Genomic DNA, 19716 nt, shown 5'->3' with positions numbered 1-19716 from the left:
TGCCCAGTTCACACTGTTCTCCCATGAAGTATGATTTGGGTCATAAAAGTAGTATGATGCAGGTACACTGTGTGAGTTATAGAATTCCTGACTGTAAATTATCTCTTTAATAGTGTAAGACGTTTGTTAGTGTTAAATTAACATGTGTGCCGTTCTGTGCTGGTGTATGATAGGTGTTTCTGTAAGATCTGCGTCCATGCTGTTCTCTGCCTTTGTATGATAGGTGTTAGTGTTAGATCTGCATCCTTGCTCTTCTCTGCTGACGTATGATAAGGAGACGTGATAAACTTTATACAAGCTTTGCTGTCGCTACTCGTCATGTATGATCTTGCCCGTGATAAGTTCCATTGCTACCCTTTGTTGGCTTGTAATGTGTGATGTAAGAGTGTACATGAAACAATCCAATTTGTGTTGTGTTGTCTCATTGTGTGTGTAAGCTAGATATGTGAGTCGAACATCCCACTGTATTGTGATATCACAGTGGGGACACTGTGGCATAGTGGATAAGACTCCCAACTCCCAATCAGAGGACCCGAGATTGATTCCCGTCCAGTGCTTACGTCCTTGGACAAGATGTTTTTACCCACTATGTCCCTTTCGACCCAGGTGTATGAATGTGACCCGCTACAACAAAAGGATCCTTAAGTCGCTGATGGCTGAGCCGAGAAAATCGAGTTTGAAGTCACATCATCAAAATTGGTCAAAACTATCGGTTTTCTGTTTATTGCAGAATTTTGTAGTCTAATGTATCGTCTATCATCTGCCAAAATTTCGAAGCTAAATGGTCAAAGGAAAGGCAAGAAAATAGCGTTTTTCTGGGCCATGATTTTCTGACTTTCAATGGAACAGGAACGTGTCCGAAGATTTGGATTTAGCGCCGCAGCTAGACTCCGCCTCTAGAAACGAAGAAGTGATCTTATGGGTCTGTGTGTGGCATCCTGGTTACTGATTGGTCATGTGTAGACCGCTGGCGCTAAGCTTGAATGAACATCGTGGACGTTGCTAAGAGCATACCTTCTATTGTCAAGCGGTGAGGACTGTCTTGCCTCCCCTTGATCATGATAGCGTCGGAAGGAAAACTTTGAAGGCGGTTTTCTCGAAACGCTGATTTCCTAAACCACTCGATATGCTCTAATAAAATCATTGATATCTCCGCACTGGAGTACTTTCATGAGTCATCTCATGTTATATATGAAATAAAAGTGGAAGAGTAAGGGAATAATATCATGTCATTTTCAGAAAATTGTCCTCCCCGACTTTCGGATCCTTTTGTTGTAGCGGGTCACAAATGGGTACCTGGCAATGCTGGGGTAGTAATGATAGCAGGGTCCTCTGGTAGAGCAGTAGAAACACTGAAGAAGCTACACTGGATAAATAAGACATTATTATCATTATTATTATTATATCTTGCCATATGTGATCCAGGTGTGTGTGATCAGAGTTTTGGGATCCATGTGGCTGAGCTGGCCCACTTCCCTCAGAAGGTCGTAGACTTTGCCAGGGAGAAGGCCGCGGAGCTAGAGGACTTCCAGAGCATCGCATCGTCATCGGCAACCAGCATGGAGGGTCTAGACGAGCCAACGGCTAAAAGACGGAGGCAGGACAAGCAGGTGAAGGTTTTCTCTGTGCATGATGGTTGTGTTCACACTCCATATTTTATATCTTTGGGAAGAGTGTTTGTATCTTAACCCGTTAAGGACGAGTCCCGAGTATACTCGGGCAAGTGTCTATGGGAAATGCGTGTTGTAGCAAAATCAGCCTGCCCTCAACGGGTTAAGAAAAGCAAGTTTTCAAGAAAATTGATGACAGGAATTTTCCTACGAGAATGTGCACTTCAACTGTTATGGCAAGAAAATTGAAAACACCAGAAACTTTCCTGAGATTTTGAGAAAGCATTTCTTCAAAAAGTTTCATTAAGCTTGATTTTACACGGTCTCTATTCCAGAAGATTTGCTCAGTGCGAGTGGGACTTACGTGGTTCTATGATTGAGGATGAACCATTGAGGCAGTGTCTAGAATGCTTATCTGGACACCAAGCCTTGATATAGTATCTTAAACGTGAAGGTGCATCTAGGAATCCAATGGAGAAAACTTATATCCTATGCTACTCAAGTATTCAAAAGCTTTTATCATCTGAACTGGCTGCATGCCATAATCTTTAGTGCAAAAAAATATCGTAGATGGCATGGTACACTATAGTCAAAATCAGCAGCATTTACTTTTTATGATAACTTCTGTCAATTTTTGTTTTCTCCAGGAGGGTGAGGTGATCATCCAGGACTTTGTGTCAAAGGTCAAGAACCTGCCAATTGACCAGTTGTCCGAGGATGAGCTGGCAAAGCATCTCGAGGCTCTGAAAGAGGAAGTGTCGGCGAAAGGCAACTCTTACATCCAGGACCTGCTCAGTCGTGGAACATAGAGAGCAGTGTCACATTCTTCAGCTACATAGTGTGGGGTTTTACAGAAGTTCAGCAAGTTTGTGAAGGAATAGGAGAAATTGAAACTTGTTAGACTTACTTAGACTCCCTCTTTTTCTTTTCTTCTTCTTCTTCTTTTTCTTCTTCATCTTCTTCTTGTTCTTCTTCTTCTTCTTCTTCTTTGCATATTGCTATAAATACCCACTTTCAACAGATGGTGCATTTTTGTCCCACCTGAAGGCTTCAGTAATGCAGTACTTGAATGTAAATAAATCTTTTGTGTTTTGTTAATAAATGTAAAGCAAATAGTCATAGTGTCTAACATTATAAAACATTTGTGCCAAATTTGTGTGTGTATGTTGTGTGTGTGATATGCAGAAAGGCTGTCTTCTGAAGGCAAGGAAAATGTTCATGGATTACACTGTACACTGTACATTGTACATGTATAGTGAGGTACCCGCACCTCGTCAGGGGCCCAAATATCGTCACCCTGTATAAAATTGCTACAAACGCAATGAACAAAAATTTACGCCCTGGCCTATGTTCAGTATGCTTGAAACTTTGCAGGGTTACCACAACCAAGCAAACTGAGGTGAAAACCAAACAGTTTTTCTTGAAAATCTAACATTTATGTAAAGAATATGTGTACATGTTGTCAGTATCATCACGGTCACCCGCACACGTCTTTTACGTGCTTTGTCTATGGGAGAGCGGGGTGGTGAGGTGCGGGCTCCTTCCTTAGCGCACAAGAATTCTGCATCATTCGCGTTTGACAATGATAGCTTCAAATTTCCGGTATTGATTATTGAACTTGTGGTTCCACTTGAATCTTCAGCATTTTTCCTCTATGTTAGTGGGATTTCCTAGAATTTCAGTAACGTAGTGTGATTGAAATGTGCATAAACATTAACGATGAAGAGGTGGGGGTCACTCAAGCATACCAGTAATTATTTGAAGATGCGACAGAGACATAAGTAATATCAATAATGCCAATACCTTTAGTGCTGACCAAAATGTGATGATAACACTGTTGATAACATGAAGTGATTTTAATGATGGAAAAGTTTCTTTTTTTTCTGTATTTTCTTAAAGGCACTGTTACAGAACATCATTACAAAACTTTGTTATTTCCATGGACTTCATACAGGACCCATGTAGTTCTTGTAACCAAGTGGCTGATTATCACATTTTTCACAGAACAGCACTCAAACTGCTAAAGACTATTTATAATCCAAGTAAATCCCTTCCATCCAAACAAATTGTTTGTCACTTTGTTAAAGAATGTCATTAAAGCAAATTTCTTGCATACAGATATTGCAATTCAGTGATTTTAAAACTAAAGAGAAAAGAGTTGGATATTTTCATATGTGCTTCCTTGATTCTTTCCTGTGCAGTGATTTCTAAAGAAATACAAGAGAAATGTCTGAGCATCTTAGACTATTACTTTTTTATACTTTCAGGTATCAAAGATGAATGAAATCTTAGATTTCCGTACTGACTTGTTATTATCATCTTCTGCTTGCACTTGATAACTGAAAAACATCTCAGAGAAGTTTTAAACAAACAGCTGTGGACTCTCATAATAAACTGGAGTTGGACTTGTGATACATGTATTGCTTTGTTTCAAATACAGGGGAACCTTGTTATAACAAGCTGTTTGAGAATGCTTAAATTTTCTCATTATATCGGGTATCTTGTAATGTCATTGATAAACACAAAAGAATAATCAAAAGGAATAAGACCTATGAAATGACCTTGTTATATCAGGTATCTTGCTATATCTGACCTATGTGTATTAATGATAATAATATCTGCTGTGCAAGGAGCCCTGAATGTGGTCAAGATCCTTGAAGAGCCACACACCTGTGAGGTTGTATATATATTTTAGAAACACTTTTAGGGAATAGGCGATTATGTTATACGTTGTACACTTTTGCATGGGTACATACAAAAATTATTTACATGCAGTACATGTATTCTATGAGAATGTTGTCTTTTGATGAGTATTTTGATTCACATGTAACATCTACAGTATGTATGTTTACATTACATTGATTTGTAAAGCATCACAATGTAATAAACAATATTTTCTAACAAAACTAAAGAGAAGAGTGTATTGTGGGTCTTTTTGTCCTTGCACCATTCAATGTTTAAGACCGAATTTATGACTGAGAGACAAAATGAAGGGGTCGGTGCAATATAGTGCTAACCTACACTTTTGTCAAAATTGAGTTACATGCATTTTCATAATCCTTATCCTTCACTCTAACCTCCGTGAAAATATCATATTTGAATTCAACCAATAAGATGGTTAAAAATGCATGCATTCATGTTTTATAAATGTACAATGTATGCACTCTCCAAACATTCAACAGCGATTATCTCAAAATGACCATTGTGTGGTTTAGCACTATATTGCACCAACCCCTTCAAATATATACTTAGTATTATATTTACCTGTTGTTTATCTCCTTCCAGTTGTCTTTATTCTTCCTCTTCCTCTCCTTGTTCTTCTTGTTCTTTTTAAAATTTCTTTCTCTGTTTTTTTTTTCCCCTTTAACTTCTCATTCTCATCTTCTACTTCTACAGTACTTTATAATCTTTTCTTCTCAATTGTTGTGTGTTTGTCTTCATCTTGGCCATGCCTTGCATGGCAACATCTTGAGAATTTGAACCAGGACAAGTTAATGCCGTGGAAATTAGATAGGAGAAATGGATTGGAGTGGTAGAGCAGGTCACTATTCAGTTTGATCGGAACTTCCAATTCTATTAATGCATTAACAAATTACCTACTATTGACTCTCTCTCTATTGACTCATTCGATTTCACTATTGAGTGAAGTTGCATGAGCCAAAAATGGCCTCACTCAAAGCCCCCTCCACGTACACACACACAAACACACAATAATTTCAATGAATATGTATGTATACATATATATGATATATATATACACTGTATACGCTGTTATTTTCGCGTATAGATATTTTCGGGAATGAGGGGATCATAGACATTTTCGTGAGATGTTGTTTTTGCGAATTTATGCAGAGATCTTCATAAGCGCACTATTACCTTAGCTCACGGTGACATTTTCACGTGTTGTTAAATTCATGGCCCATGTGTGATATGTTTTTTTTTTTTGGGGGGGGGGGTTGGGGTGTGTTTGTGTGCCATTATGAAGTGTGTGACATTCAAACACAAAGTTAGTCAACATCTCGAGGCTGTCATTTCTTCAAACTTTATTTGCTGATTCCTATCTTAAAATCAGGTAACAAAATCAATAATGAAATTGTAAATGGAAAAGAAACAGATTTCTGAGTTTTGCAAACGTTCGTAAGGTGTCAAAACAAATGATTAAAGAAATATATATTAAAGTATTACCTTTAATAATCCTGGATTGAGCTTTACCTCCTTTTTGTTTATTTTTTTTTCTGTTGTAGTTGAAATGTTAGCATTTGACCTTGATCTTTGACCTTGAGCATGTGCGCCAAAAAGTTGATAGGCACAGCTGTGTCCACTCATAAATACATACAATTGTAGTATGCCAAGTTTCATTTGGGGTTTTAAAATTTTACTGTTCTTAAGTTACATCGTCCACAAAATTGATTTTAATACGGATAGACGGACAGACGGATTGCAGGACGGGCAATCTGGAAACTTATCATGCCCCTGGCGCCACTTCGCCGCTGAGGCATGAAAATAATACATTACACTTTCTTTTCTTCGTTTTGTACGCGATTGATAACAAAAGCAAGATTGATTTTGTACATCTATGAACTGAAAAATTGTAACATATCGAATTGATCTCGCAGCATGGAGGGAGGGAGGCAAAAACAGCAAATGAAAATTTTGTTCCTTCCAGGAAAGAAATTAATGAAAGACGAATTTCGCAAAAATTTAGTTTTCCTAACTTTGAGGCATTTTTTTCCCCCAGAATTCGTTTACAAGCGAGTGCAGTCAAGCGTGCCGCATACTGAGCGAGAGAGAGAGAGAGCGAGTTACCTAGCCATTACAATGGTACCCATCCGTTTTCGGACGCCGTGCATGTGCAATTTTTTTTTCGGCACACTATTGATCAGTCATCATACCCTAGACAGATCGGGCTGAAGTGAATCCGCAGGCAGCTGCTAACCACTCGATCTGAATCGGAGTACTTGAGTTGTCCTCATCCGACCAGTGTGTCGTTTGCTACATTTTTACTTTCTCAATAATAATGGCTTCTCCCATCTCATTGGCAGGAAAGGTCGCAATCATCACTGGTAAGACCCGATCTCGTCCGCTGTCTAACGTTCTGTTCACATTTTCTACTCTTGATTCTGTTACGTCTGTGATCTCTGCTTATCTTTATCTTAATGAAATACAATTTGTACTTCGAAATTCATATCAAACATCTTACTAAATTGCCTGATTAGGATCACGGCATTGCTCTAGGGCCTATAGTTTTGTTTGTCAGAGTGTTTCTCTAGAGAGAAGGGAGGGGACAAACGTACTTTCAGCAATCAAACAAACAAACAAGTAAACTAGAGAATGTAATGACCGCCAAAATGCATTGCTTTTGACCGATAGACACGAAATATGCGCTGCAAAACGGATAAAATTTCAACCAAAGTTTCACTACATCTCCCACATATAACTACATTAACGAACAAGGGTCTAATCAACAGGTTACTAGTAGTGTTTTGAGACAGATTTCATTCCATTAACGCAAAGAATGATATCCTAATATGGAGTAAAAATTGGGAAAGCTAGCTGCATTATCAAACAAGAAAGACTTGTTATCTTTACTATACACCTATAGACCTATATACTTGGCACAGTGGCGCTCATTTGTAGTTAGTTTATACACAAAGGAACATTGATGAATATTAGGCCAGACCCAATTCTCAGCTGTACCGAAACCGCTGTCAACACGTGGCCAGTTCTCAGATCACAGATCGATGACCGCGCTAGCTAAGAATAGGCCGAGAATCGGATACCGGTGCACGAGATGAAAGGATGATAATCGATTTTTACTCTAACCCCGCGAACTTTCAAGCATGTTTAAAAGTCTTGTTTAAAGGGAAGAGTGCAGTAATTAAAGAAAGTGATCAGCCGGTATGACAATGTTTCGTGCTCGCCATTCTCCCACGCGAACAGAGCTCTTTGACCATGTGTATGATTTTTTTTTTTATCCATAAAACTACTTCCATACGTCAGACAAGCTTTCCTGAAGCAATGCATTTTCATTGTGTACATGTCCACTTATGTATGTTTCCCTTGTATGTATATGATTATAATTATACTCCCTTTCTTTCTCTTGCTTTTGTTCTTTTCATACACGTTGTTTCTGTGTTTGCCTTTCAGTCCTCTTGACTGTGTGTGGTTTTGCGTGTGTATTTGTGTGTGAATTGGGGGTGCCCGAAGCTACTACAATTTTCATTTTAGATTGCTCTTTTGTAATATATTGTATATAAGGATTTATTCTCGAGATTTTTTAAAAAATCTAATTGTTGATAGAGTGTGTAATGAATTCCAAAGCCATTTTTGTTTTTCATCATCACTTGTACGTTGTGTACTTGTTTGTCTCATAAATTGTTAACTTATTTGTCATAGGAGGGAAAGAGAAAGAGAGAGAGAGAGAGAGAGAGAGAGATCAAAACTAAAAACAACTACACATAACAGTCGAATTCCTAACATCCATACTGCCTATGTCCATTTAACGACATGCACAGAACATACAAAAATATTCATATTGAGGAAGAAAAAAGAAAAGATATTACAGAGAGAGAGAGAGAAAGGAAGAGATAAAAGAGATACGTGCATAATGTAATTGACGCATTTAGTACGTGATTACAAGTACATTATAATTATGTCATAATGTATCCGCAGGAGCAAGTTCTGGAATTGGGGCTGCTACCAGTGTCCTGTTCTCGAAGCTCGGTGCAAAGTTGGCCTTGTCTGGGCGAAATGCAGACAATCTGAAGGAGACGAGTGACTCTTGTAAAGAGTGCTGTCAGGAAGAGGTAATCATGTTTTACCATCATATTGTATGTATTTGTGTAATGATAATACTGATGATGATAATGATAATAATGATACAATAATCATTACAATCATAATCATAATCATAATAGTAATAATAATAATAATAATAGACAAATAGCGCATTTTCCATAAACGTACATGTTCAAATGCGCTTTACCAGTGGATTATTAACATTATAAGTGAGCCTCCTCTATTATTACCTAAAAGTATACCACGAAATGATCGAGGCATGCATTTAGTTGTGTACAGGTGTGTGTGTGCGCGCGAGTATATGAGCCTATACTAATGATGACAAGGCATATGTTGCAGGATGCCAACTGGACTAGTTGAAGTTTTCGACACTTGGTCGTCTTCAGCTTTATTGTCTGTACACAAACGTAGTTATTACCTCAACACACGTCGGTATGAGCACAGAGCAATGTGTAACACGAATTGCCTCCCCTTGTTATCGCCTAAGAATACCACGAAGTGATCGAGGCATGTATTTAGTTTTTGATTCACTGTCCTTTAACGTTATAGCCTTTCATAATCACCCATGCAGCCTTCTTTTCATCAGCTATTGAAATGGGTAAGAAAGCAAAACACACAAAAACGTTTGCAGCGATAGTATTATGGTCGTCTGTAGATAATGATTATCATAAACCCCCAGCAGCACATACATTCCTGATCACTGCGTTCCCGAATACTCTATACGTTCTATACATCCAAATCTGCGACTTTCCGAGTTTATCGCCAAACTCGCGATCTGGGACTCAGTTTACAATAAGAAAGCGCCCTTTTCTCAGTCTCTCCCAGTGCAGACATCTCTCTCTCTCTCTCTCTCTCTCTCTCTCTCTCTCTCTCTCTCTTCTTTCGCTGTCTAGCTATCTATCTATCTATCTATCTATCTAGATAATTTCTCTATCTATATCAATCAATCTATCTGTCTATTTATCCATCTATCTCTATCTGTTTATATCTTTCTCTCTCCCTTCCACGTCCCTTTTCCTAACCTGTATCTCTCCCTCGATCTTGCTCTTTCGTATAAGTTGCCCATAGTCCCCGTCCTTATTTAATCAATATTATTTCCTTCTTCTTTCACTACCTGATTACATAGAAATATTAGAACATGTTTTTTTTTTTTTATATACTGTGCAAAGATTCAAGTCTGTGAAGAATTGCATGGTATACCCATATTCAGAAACCCAGCAACAACAAAAGAAAGCGAAACATGCAGCGTGGAACATCCGGTTTCTAGGATGCGTTTGTTTGAAACTCGAGAAAGCGGAATAACGTTCGGCGTTAGTGATACAGTTCATGTATTTACCCGAGAAGTATAACCGTGGGTTTGGATTTGTGTGTGTGTGTTTGTGTTTATTGTGTGCGCGCGCGTGGGTAGGCATGACATACTTTTTTTTTAATCGAAAAAAAAATACTGCTGTATTCTATATATAAAAAAAGAAATACTGCTGTATTCTATCAAAAAAAAAATACTGTTGTAGGACAACTAACAAAAGAAATTCCTGAGGATAATGGTCCCACAACTGCGAACAATAGATTTTGGCTTTATTTAGTATACGTTTGTGGGACGTACTTACTGTGGGTGTCCTACAAGAGTATGCTATGACAAGAATGTGTGTGTTTGTGTGTGTGTGTGTGTGTGTGTGTGTGTGTGTGTGAATTTCTTTGGACGAGACATCGAGACATAGGGGAAAAAATGGCGCCCGCGACATATTCGATGTACCAGCCTTATTTTCAACATGGCATATCAAGTTCTGTAAAGGGATGGCGCCTAAATTATAGTTTTCGAGTGCCTGCCTTGTCATAAATGATGGTAATACAGATATGTTAATACCGATATGGTTGTATTGATCTCACGAAGTACTACAGACAGGACTATGGTTAATGTGCAAAGAGCAAGACTTTATATAAGTGCATTACTGTATTGATTTATGTAACAATAATGACTGTGATTGTTCATGATAGCAATGGTCGTAACCTTAGAGGATAATTACCATTTCACCGTTCTTCTGTATCTTCTCAAATTGTATTCAAATTGTATTCAGTACAACTGCTTTCATTTATCTCGTTTACAAAATAACTAACAAATGCCGTACGGTTAGCAGGAGTGCATCGTATAATTATTGCTTGTCAAATGTATGCAGTAGATAGGTTGACTCAAAACAGTGAGTGCGATCAGCAACATACTAATGGCAAGGCATTCGCATTTCCCCATCCAAACACACAGATTCTTTTTAATTTGTCAGTTGCAGTGAATATCCGTGAGTAGTGTTTACTGAAGTACATTGTATTCTAACTCTCCATCCCCCCCCCCCCTCTCTCTCTCTCACTCACTCTCTCTCTCTCTCTCTCTCTCTCTCTCTCTCTCTCCCCAGCCATTGATAGTCGTCGGTGACGTCACGGCTGAAGGCAGTCGACGGGACCTAATCGATCGCACAGTGGATAAGTTTGGAAAAATCGATATCTTGGTGAGTACATGGACCAGCTTGAAAACTTCACAAGGGCTGCAAAAACATATCATTACATGACATGTATAAAGCATAAGGCGGGTATATCCCCGTGGGGTGTGTTTGAGTTTTGATTGGAACAAAAAAAAAAAATCCCATGTAGCGTTGTGCACGCTGTCCAAATGGGTCATCCTACGAGCCCGACACCCAAGAGTCATACGACTCACGAGCTCGATATTGGAAAAAAAAGTTCATGAGTCAAACAGCCCACGAGTCATACAGCCCATGCGCTCGACACTATGGGCAAATAACAGCCACGAGTCCGACAGTAGGCAAACAAGGCCAACTAGTCAGACACTAGGCAGGAAAAGACCCATACGCCTGACACTATGCAAACGAGGTCCACGAGTCCAGCACTAAACGAAAAAGGTCCATGTGATCGACACTGCGTCTAAACATGTAACTGCGTGATGTAACTAGTGTCGGACTCGTGGGCCCTGTTTACCTAGTGTCGAACTCGTGGGATGTATGACTCGTGCATGGTATCGGAATTGTGACGTGCACCAGTCCAAAGTCCCTGGATTTAGGCTCCGTGGGTATGAATAAAGGGGATGGTGTCACTCAGTGACAAGAACACAGCATTCAAGGGGGTGTTTCATGAAGCTTTTCGTAAAGTTACGAACAACTTACGAGCGACTGGTGATCAGTTTTGATGTGCTATACTTATCAGAATTTCCATAATTCAGCATAAGAACTGATCACCAGTCGCTCGTAAATTGTTCGCAACTTTACGAACAGCTCTATGAAATAGGGCCCTGATCTCACCGGTTCGCTTCTTGCAGTCAGTGGTTGTGTTTTCTGGAAAGACACTTTAAACTCATCGCCTTGTTATTTGGAGGGGACGTTAATTTGTCGGTCCCACGATTGCTTGCTTTTAAGATAAAAAATAAAATCTGAAAAAAATCATAGATAATAAAACACCGAAGTCTTAAACAAAATAGGGTATACAATTAGTGTAGGCAATTTTCTTTCTTTCTCTTTCCCTCTTGTTTACTTCTATAAGTAAAATTAAATGTCTAATCAGAGAGAATTATTAGCTCAGAAGAGGGCTGACACGAGCCGCTTGCTTGCGATATGACACATTATAATAATCAAAGAAAATTTGGAAATGGAATGGAACTGACATGCGGAATTAAAAAAAAGAGACGATGCTTTGATGTCAGTTTAATTCATCGGATACTTGTATACCATTTTGCATATTCAATGCTTTGTTCACGTGACATGAAGTTATGTCCATTACTATCCCTGATGTGTCATTACACTTTCCTTCATAGGCGTAATGTCCTTGCTGAAAGACGTCCAGATACTTTTGATTGATTTCCTTTATAATACACTGCTCATTAACGTAATTACTTCAATATTTATTTATTTTCTGATTAATCCATGTCCCCTTGCAAGTGCGAATGAAATAAGAGATATGGATAACAATGGAGCCAATAGATCAATAAAAACAAGAATGTTAAGCATTAATGCCCAGAGTCATGAAAAGTATTGTTTCAAATACTTTAAATTTGACATGATATTTTTTTTTTGTTATCCTTGCATCTACAAATATGTTTCCTCCCACGTTTAGATTAATAATGCGGGTATACTCACCACCGGAAACATTGAAAACACGACGCTTGAAGCCTACGACAACATAATGGATACAAACGTTAGGTGAGTTCGCATCGTTCTCTCAATGGTGAAATATGCAGAATTTCTGACGATACTTTACGTGGTGATGATGAATCCTTTTAATCAGATATGATCAGAAAAACTCAGTGAGTGTGGAATATAACGGAGGATTTCACGCCCATTTCTGGTGATGTTTTACACCTGCAGGTAGATGCTAAATTGAAGTCGTCTTGCAAAGATGTATTCAAGAATATCCATAATCAGCAATTTCAGAGATCGTCGCAATTAACAGTAGGAGAACTAAAATGTTTAATTCGGAAAGCCTTAAAATCCAATGAGAAGGTACATCGATCGACCTATACGGAAGAAAGGTCGATGGAAGGTCATATATTGACGCCGAGTGCAGATGATTTTCTGTTCTGATACGATATCAAACACAATGACTGATAGGTCGGATAGACGATGGTACTCATTCAGATAGTTTACGCCGTTTTCATTCATTCTCGTCTATACGGCAATCTGTCGGGTCAAAGAGATCAAAGAGTTATGAAAGCGATCTGCTGATGTCTGTAGCCATTTTGCTGCAGGGGCGAACGAGGTAACTATATGATTCGCTAACTGTGTGTGTTAATGTGTGTGTGTGTGTGTGTGCGTGTGTTTTCTATGCTATCTATGTTGAAGAGAGATTGTATTACATAGTATAAATTGAAAAATGGATTTGTTGTGTTTTGAAAAATGTATTTGTATTGTTTTTGTTCATGTTACACCAAGAATGGGTTGATTAATGAATGATTTGAATGAAATCAACAGATATCAAGGAAAAACAAAAAAAGTGTGCATATTTGCCTGCAAAATATGAAATTACTTGAGGAAAAAAGTCAAGGTAAACGCTGTGAGGAATGGCACTTTCAAAGTCATAATGTCTTCCGTTGCTTCCTGATTAATTTTGTGTGACTATATATTGTTTTTTAATTCACCGGTAATGGACCAATCACTTCAAACTTAAATCCATTTTAATTATTGTGTCCTGCTCGGCACAGGTCTGTCTTTCACCTGACCGCCCTGGCCGTTCCTCACCTCATTCAGACGAAGGGGAGCATCGTCAATCTATCCAGCATCACCGGCATCAAAGCGGTATAACCTGTATGGTGTTTTTATCTGTCGCCAGTCGGCTTTGTCAAGTTACATTATCTCTCACGGAGTTTCATGCACCAGAGTCTATATTTATTCGAGTGTGCACGTGTGTCGGTCTGTGAGTGTGTAGGCCTATATGTGAGTTTCCACACATTTATAATCAAATAGGGCCTATGAATGATGAGAAAATGATGTGTTTCTTATGTCACTGGTACACTATTTCCCGATTTTGTGTAATCACCTAAAATTCAGGGATACGAATAAGAAGTTGTTCTAGCTGTTTTTACTGTCATATCATTGACACTTTTTGATGATTGAGACAGCTGTCGGCATTACTGAAAGATGACGAAACGTTGTTTTAGTAAGCACGAGGATAATCTACTCAGCTACATACAGTCGTGACTAAGGCATCCAAGTGGGTGTACACGTGCATGACGGTACATTATTTACGTGAAATAAGAGGAAATTTACTAATTCACCCTCCTCCCCGTACATTTGCGTATGTAATAATGTCCATATATATTTTGTTTTATCTTCTTTCATGTCTAGTTCTCTGGATTACTGGGGTACTGTTTGTCAAAGGCTGCTATCGACCAAATGACCAGATGTGTTTCACTCGGTAATGATTAAAAGTTTATGGACATCAGATAGAAGGCAATGGTCTCTATCATTGTATGGTCGTCTTGACATTAATACAGGGTACCCCTTTTCCTGTACACATGAAAACATCAAAGTAAATACAGTTGTAACTGGAACTGAGCTATAATGTCGGAACATATATAACATCGGAATTCGCTCACAGGACGTGTAGTGAAGACAAACAAGTTTTCACACCGCCGCTGCCATGTATTTAATCTATCTCCACGAGTTACCGAAATCATATCATAAAAAAGAGAAACCTAATTTACAGAGTTCAAATGCAAAAACTGATAAAGTTAACGATATTTTCAGGGGTTTTCAAGTATAAAGGTCATTATCAAATACAGAAAAAATAAATCTTTCCAATGATACTTTACTCGTGTCACAGCAAAAATATAAAAAAAAACATTTTTTTTAAATTAAGATATTGTTACAATTATCGCAAAGATTATGATTATTTTCTCTGTTTTGCAGCAGCTTCAATCTCAAATATCCCAAGTTGATAAAAATGGACATATAGGATTATTTTTTTTTATTTTAAACATTTCAGTTAGCGACTTCTTTTTTCCCGTAAGGCGCGGCGTACGAATGCTGCTTCTTGACTTTCCTCTGCGTGTATTTTAATCATTGTATAGTTATGTTATATTGATTACAGTTGATTTGTGTAATTACAAGCAGTGGCACAATATGCCAGTCCCGGTGATAAATGTATTATGTTATCAATAATATCTCCTTTGATTTTGAACATATTTATCATATAATGTAAATATTCTCGAACAGATGTTATGTACTCACAATATCATTTCATTCTAGTCTTACTAAACATCACTTTTCTTCTTGTTTTGTTTTTTCTCCAGATTTGGCTCCGAAGGGAGTGAGAGTCAACGCAATCAAGTAAGTTTGTCGAGATGAAAAGAATGAGAGTGATTGCAGTCTAGTCTGTTAGTCAGTGTGAAGGGAGTAAGAGTCATTTCTGTCAAGTAAGTTAATCAATGTGAAGGGAGTAAGAGTCATTTCTGTCAAATAAGTTAGTCAATGTGAAGGGAGTAAGAGTCATCATAATGATGGTGAAGTAAGTTAATCAATGTGAAGGGAGTAAGAGTCATCCTATGGTGAAGTAAGTTAGTCAATGTGAAGAGAGTAAGAGTCATCATATGTCGAGTAAGTTAGTCACTGTGAGGGGAGTAAGAGGCATTATATAGTCAAATAAGCTAGTCAACGTGGTATAGGGAGTAAGTGTTATTACTGTGAAGAAGGTTTGTCAGTATGTGGATGTTGATGGAGTGGGACTCGACGAGTCAAAAATAAGCTTGTCAGTGTGGTATTCTTTAATGCAACAATCTGAATATCTATCGATCTAACCATCTATCCTATTCGTTTATTTATATATTGTTCTAAAGATCTGTCTTTCTCGTTATATCTCTATCGATCTACCTACTTACTCACTCATTTTACCATTGACCCTGCATTCTTTACCATATCATAATCAGCTCATGTTTATCCTTTCGCCTATCAGTCTTCCGATTAAAACTACAGGTAGCTACAATAACGGACAATGCAGTAATTCGCGGCAAATACGTGTTTCTGGATCTTGTATTTCATATATTATGTTTTAGTAGTCAGAAATGATCTACAAAATAAAAACAAAAATGGTGCGAGCTCGTGCATCATAAAGAGTCAGTCATGATTCAAATCTGTAACCTGTGTCTCTACAACCGTTTCTTCGTATGATTGCTCTGAGAAAAACACTTTTATACTGACATACAATTTCCTTCGGTCACTGTGTGTTACCTTCCATTCTTTTGTCCTTTTTTTTTTGTACTTTCATTGCAGCCCTGGTGTGATAGTCACGAACTTGCACAAGCGAGGAGGTTTAAGTGAAGAGGCATATGCTACGGTAAGACAAGATTTCACTACACTCTCGCCGTTGATATTATACGTATTAGTATGGATGATATTTCAACATTATCTTTCCAACATTTACTATTGCAATATTTATTGACAAGTTTGTGGAGCTGTTTTGGAGCACCAGACTTTGCCTTCCGTAGAAATGAAATTCGTTTTTCGTTTTGGATGCGCTTTAAATATTTTGATTTTGATCGTGTGACAAAGCCAAATTTCCTTGCCCTATTTTAAAAAGCAATTGGAAGAAACAAAGAACTGAAATGAAATTAAAGGAAAGGGAAATCCAATGGAATTCAGTGAAATGAAATGCTAGGTCTATACTCTAGTCTAACTTATTATGACACTTTGAATACTGATAAGTCACAAATTGTCTTGCTATGTTTTGTTTTCAGTTTCTCGAGAATTGCAAGGCCTCCCATCCGCTCGGTCGTCCTGGCGACGTAGAAGAAGTGGCCAATACCATCGCTTTCTTGGCTTCAGATGCTTCATCCTTTATCACTGGCGTCTCATTACCAATAGATGGTGGCAGACACAACCTTTGTCCACGATAGAGGCAGAACTGGCATTGCCTGAATGTGTGTGTGCGTGTGTGTTTTTATTGTTATCATTATTTTGTAGCTCTTTGTAAGAACGTTGCTTCATCCCAAAGTGGTAGCATCTATTCACAAGATTGTAGTCAATGTAGTCTTTAGTTCAGTCGTCCTTTAAAAACTTAACATCTCATCCAGAATCACACACGTTTATCTCTAATATGAATTTTAAGCGCAATCATCTCATGAAAGTCGATATGAAAGATCATTATAAAATCAGAATCAGAATACAGCTCTCAAAATAAAATAAAATTACACCCTAAACAAATGAAACAAAATGGTATTTATTGCGGCCATGAAAGTGATGCTCTAAAGGATCATCTGAAATGGAATCTACTGTACAGAACAGATTTATAGGCCTATATTCATTGTTCAGTATCCACGAACTTTTATAGAGACAAAGTTATCTCCCGAACATAATTTGCGCATGGGATTCACATTTTGTGTTAAAGAAGCATTTGTTAATTACTAGAATTACAACTGTGCTTAATGCATCTTGCTCATTTTAAAACAACTGTTTACGATGATGTCAAGGGTGAAAACAAAGCATGACTTTTATCGTGTGGAATCGCAAGTATAAAGTGATTTTCTAAGTGGCCTAGGACTTGAGTGTTTTCCGTTAACGTATTCACGTAGGTTAATAGTGGATGACTGTTTTTGACTATAATCATCTAGGTTTGATGTGAAGGTAGCGTATATAGCACTAAAGTAGCAACCATTTCTTCATAGTTGTTTTAAAGTATTTTGGCGACGAGTAGATCACTGCATTTCCGTGCTTTATTTTTTAGAACATTTTCTTTGTTTCTTTTTCGATTTTCATTTGAATTGAGAGAATATCATACTTCCTAACTGTGATGTGATAGCAGCTAGAGTAGGTTAAATTACACGCATCTGCGACCTACAGTTTACATCCGATACTTTATCAAATTACGTTCTATATGTTTCTTTCAACTTATTTTTCTTACAAACGAATCTATTGAGAGGTTTTGATTTGCGTGTCATAATAGTAGGATTCGTTCATACAGGGATTTTTTCCTGCATGTAATATATTTCATTCATGTTTAAATTTCTTGTCGTCTTCGAAATTATGAAAAATGGATTATTCTTCGACGGTCTCTGTTCTATATGGATGTACGGCTTGGGACCCCCCCCCCCAAAAAAAAAAAAAAAAAAAAAATCAAACAAACAACAACAACAAACAAACAAACAAACGAAACATGCATTTCCCCTTTCTGATTTCAGTGGTCCTGTGCAAGTCAAATCACTTTCAAACAGGATGCGTACACAGCAGTCAGCATGTTTTACTGGTATGAACCAAACAATGGGAACTCTATAATGGGGACAGATAAGGTCCGAACGTATTATTTCTGAGAAATGACCCGTGTTAGCAAACACATTCACGAGTATACCAACGAAAAATGGGAAAACAACGAAGCGTGGCGACGATCATAATTATACATTGTACCTGTGCCGCATCAGTCATGTCACAGTGAGAGATATATAAAAAGCGAAGTGAATTTCTGCCTATGATAGTTAAACACCGTGCATATAGTGTATACTGTAAATAAATGTCAGGTACAGTGTTATTTTTCTCTTCTTTCGTTTTCTTCTTGTAATGGCCGTGTTATCACTGCACATTATTCAAAATATGCATGTATCATGTTTCAGCTGCACTATCAATCTAAAGGTTCCAATAAAAGATAAATTTACGATTTTCATTCTCATGACCCGAGACTCGTTTTTCCAGCCTGATGGTGCTTAACTATTTATATAACTTGAAAAAAAAAATGCAAACAATATACTTCTTACATAAGGTTACATGTCAGTTTCTGATCATGTGTGCGTGTGTGTGTGCTACGCGTGTGTGTATTATACACGATGCATTTGCTGAAGTTGTCTCTTCTACACCAATCTTCTCTCGGAGTATAGTTCTATTTTGTATATACACGCTCAGTGCGCGAGATGGCAAGCAGTGGTGTATCCAGACTTGAACCACGCTGATGTGTAACTAGTGACCCACTCATCCATCTCTGACTATTTTTAAAGGTTTCAGTTTTTCCTCTCATAACTAGCTGACTGCTAAACAACAAAAAACAAACAAACAAAATCTTAAAATTTCATGAAATACAGTGCGAAATTACAATGCTTATGTATCTTTTCTATTATGGCAATTTTGAACTATTTGGACTATATACAGTATATTATGTAGGCCTATATATTGTAAATGTACATACAGCTGTAGGCCCTATACACAGACACGCACATGCATACACACACGCATATATATATATATACACACACACACACACACACATATATATATATATATATATATATATATATATATATATATATATATATAGATATATATATATAACACATATAATAGATAGATAGATAGATAGAGTAACCATGAAAACCATCTACGTTTGCAATCTTTTGCCAAGGCTGTTACGGCACATACATCTTGTATAACCTCAATACGAAGTTTCAAGGAGTCTTACTCTGTACCTGTGGACAGAGAGTTGCAGAATCTGTGAAAGTTATGAAAGTATGAAGCAAAGGAGATAACGTATGCTTTCTTACCATATTAAGTAAAATACAAATACATGTACAACATTCAATCTCTCAGACAATCGAGCAATACAAATATTAAAAAGGATGCAAATACGTCAAATAGGTGAGAAATAATTATGTAATCATGTATTTCATAAAGGTGTACAAAAAATACTTGTTTATACACTGAACACTGCCTTTTTCATCCTTCAGTGGACAATCTGATTCAGAATCTATACTGAATTATCTGTGATGTCTTGAGAGAATAGGGATATAAAATACAAAATTAAATTACAGAGCAACAGCTCATACCTGACAAAATCAAGATAT

The 19716-nt window shown here is 37.6% G+C and overlaps 2 protein-coding genes across 2 annotated transcripts in view; both read left to right on the top strand.

Moving 5' to 3' along the window:
- LOC139725632 (DNA mismatch repair protein Msh2-like) overlaps nucleotides 1–2488 on the top strand; it is a 37269-nt gene extending 34781 nt beyond the window's left edge. Inside the window, exons 19-20 of the mRNA XM_071636722.1 lie at nucleotides 1426–1610; nucleotides 2258–2488. Of these exons, the coding sequence (XP_071492823.1) occupies nucleotides 1426–1610; nucleotides 2258–2419 (347 nt within the window). The 3' untranslated portion in view covers nucleotides 2420–2488. The remainder of the gene's footprint in view (nucleotides 1–1425; nucleotides 1611–2257) is intronic.
- Nucleotides 2489–6627: 4139 nt separating this feature from the next.
- LOC139725631 (3-oxoacyl-[acyl-carrier-protein] reductase FabG-like) lies at nucleotides 6628–16791 on the top strand. The gene is made up of 9 exons (XM_071636721.1): nucleotides 6628–6673; nucleotides 8283–8416; nucleotides 10814–10906; nucleotides 12519–12604; nucleotides 13603–13696; nucleotides 14246–14315; nucleotides 15193–15229; nucleotides 16169–16232; nucleotides 16633–16791. The coding sequence occupies exons 1-9, from the start codon at nucleotides 6628–6630 to the stop codon at nucleotides 16789–16791; spliced, it is 783 nt and encodes a 260-aa protein (XP_071492822.1).
- The last annotated feature ends 2925 nt before the right edge of the window (nucleotides 16792–19716 follow it).

This window comes from Diadema antillarum, unplaced genomic scaffold (assembly GCF_040938485.1).
Source record: "Diadema antillarum isolate AM-2024a unplaced genomic scaffold, OU_Dant_1.0 seq00000053_RagTag, whole genome shotgun sequence".
Lineage (NCBI taxonomy): Eukaryota > Metazoa > Echinodermata > Echinoidea > Diadematoida > Diadematidae > Diadema > Diadema antillarum.
The sequence above is the reverse complement of the archived record's forward strand: the minus strand, read 5'-3'. Positions and strand labels throughout refer to the sequence as shown.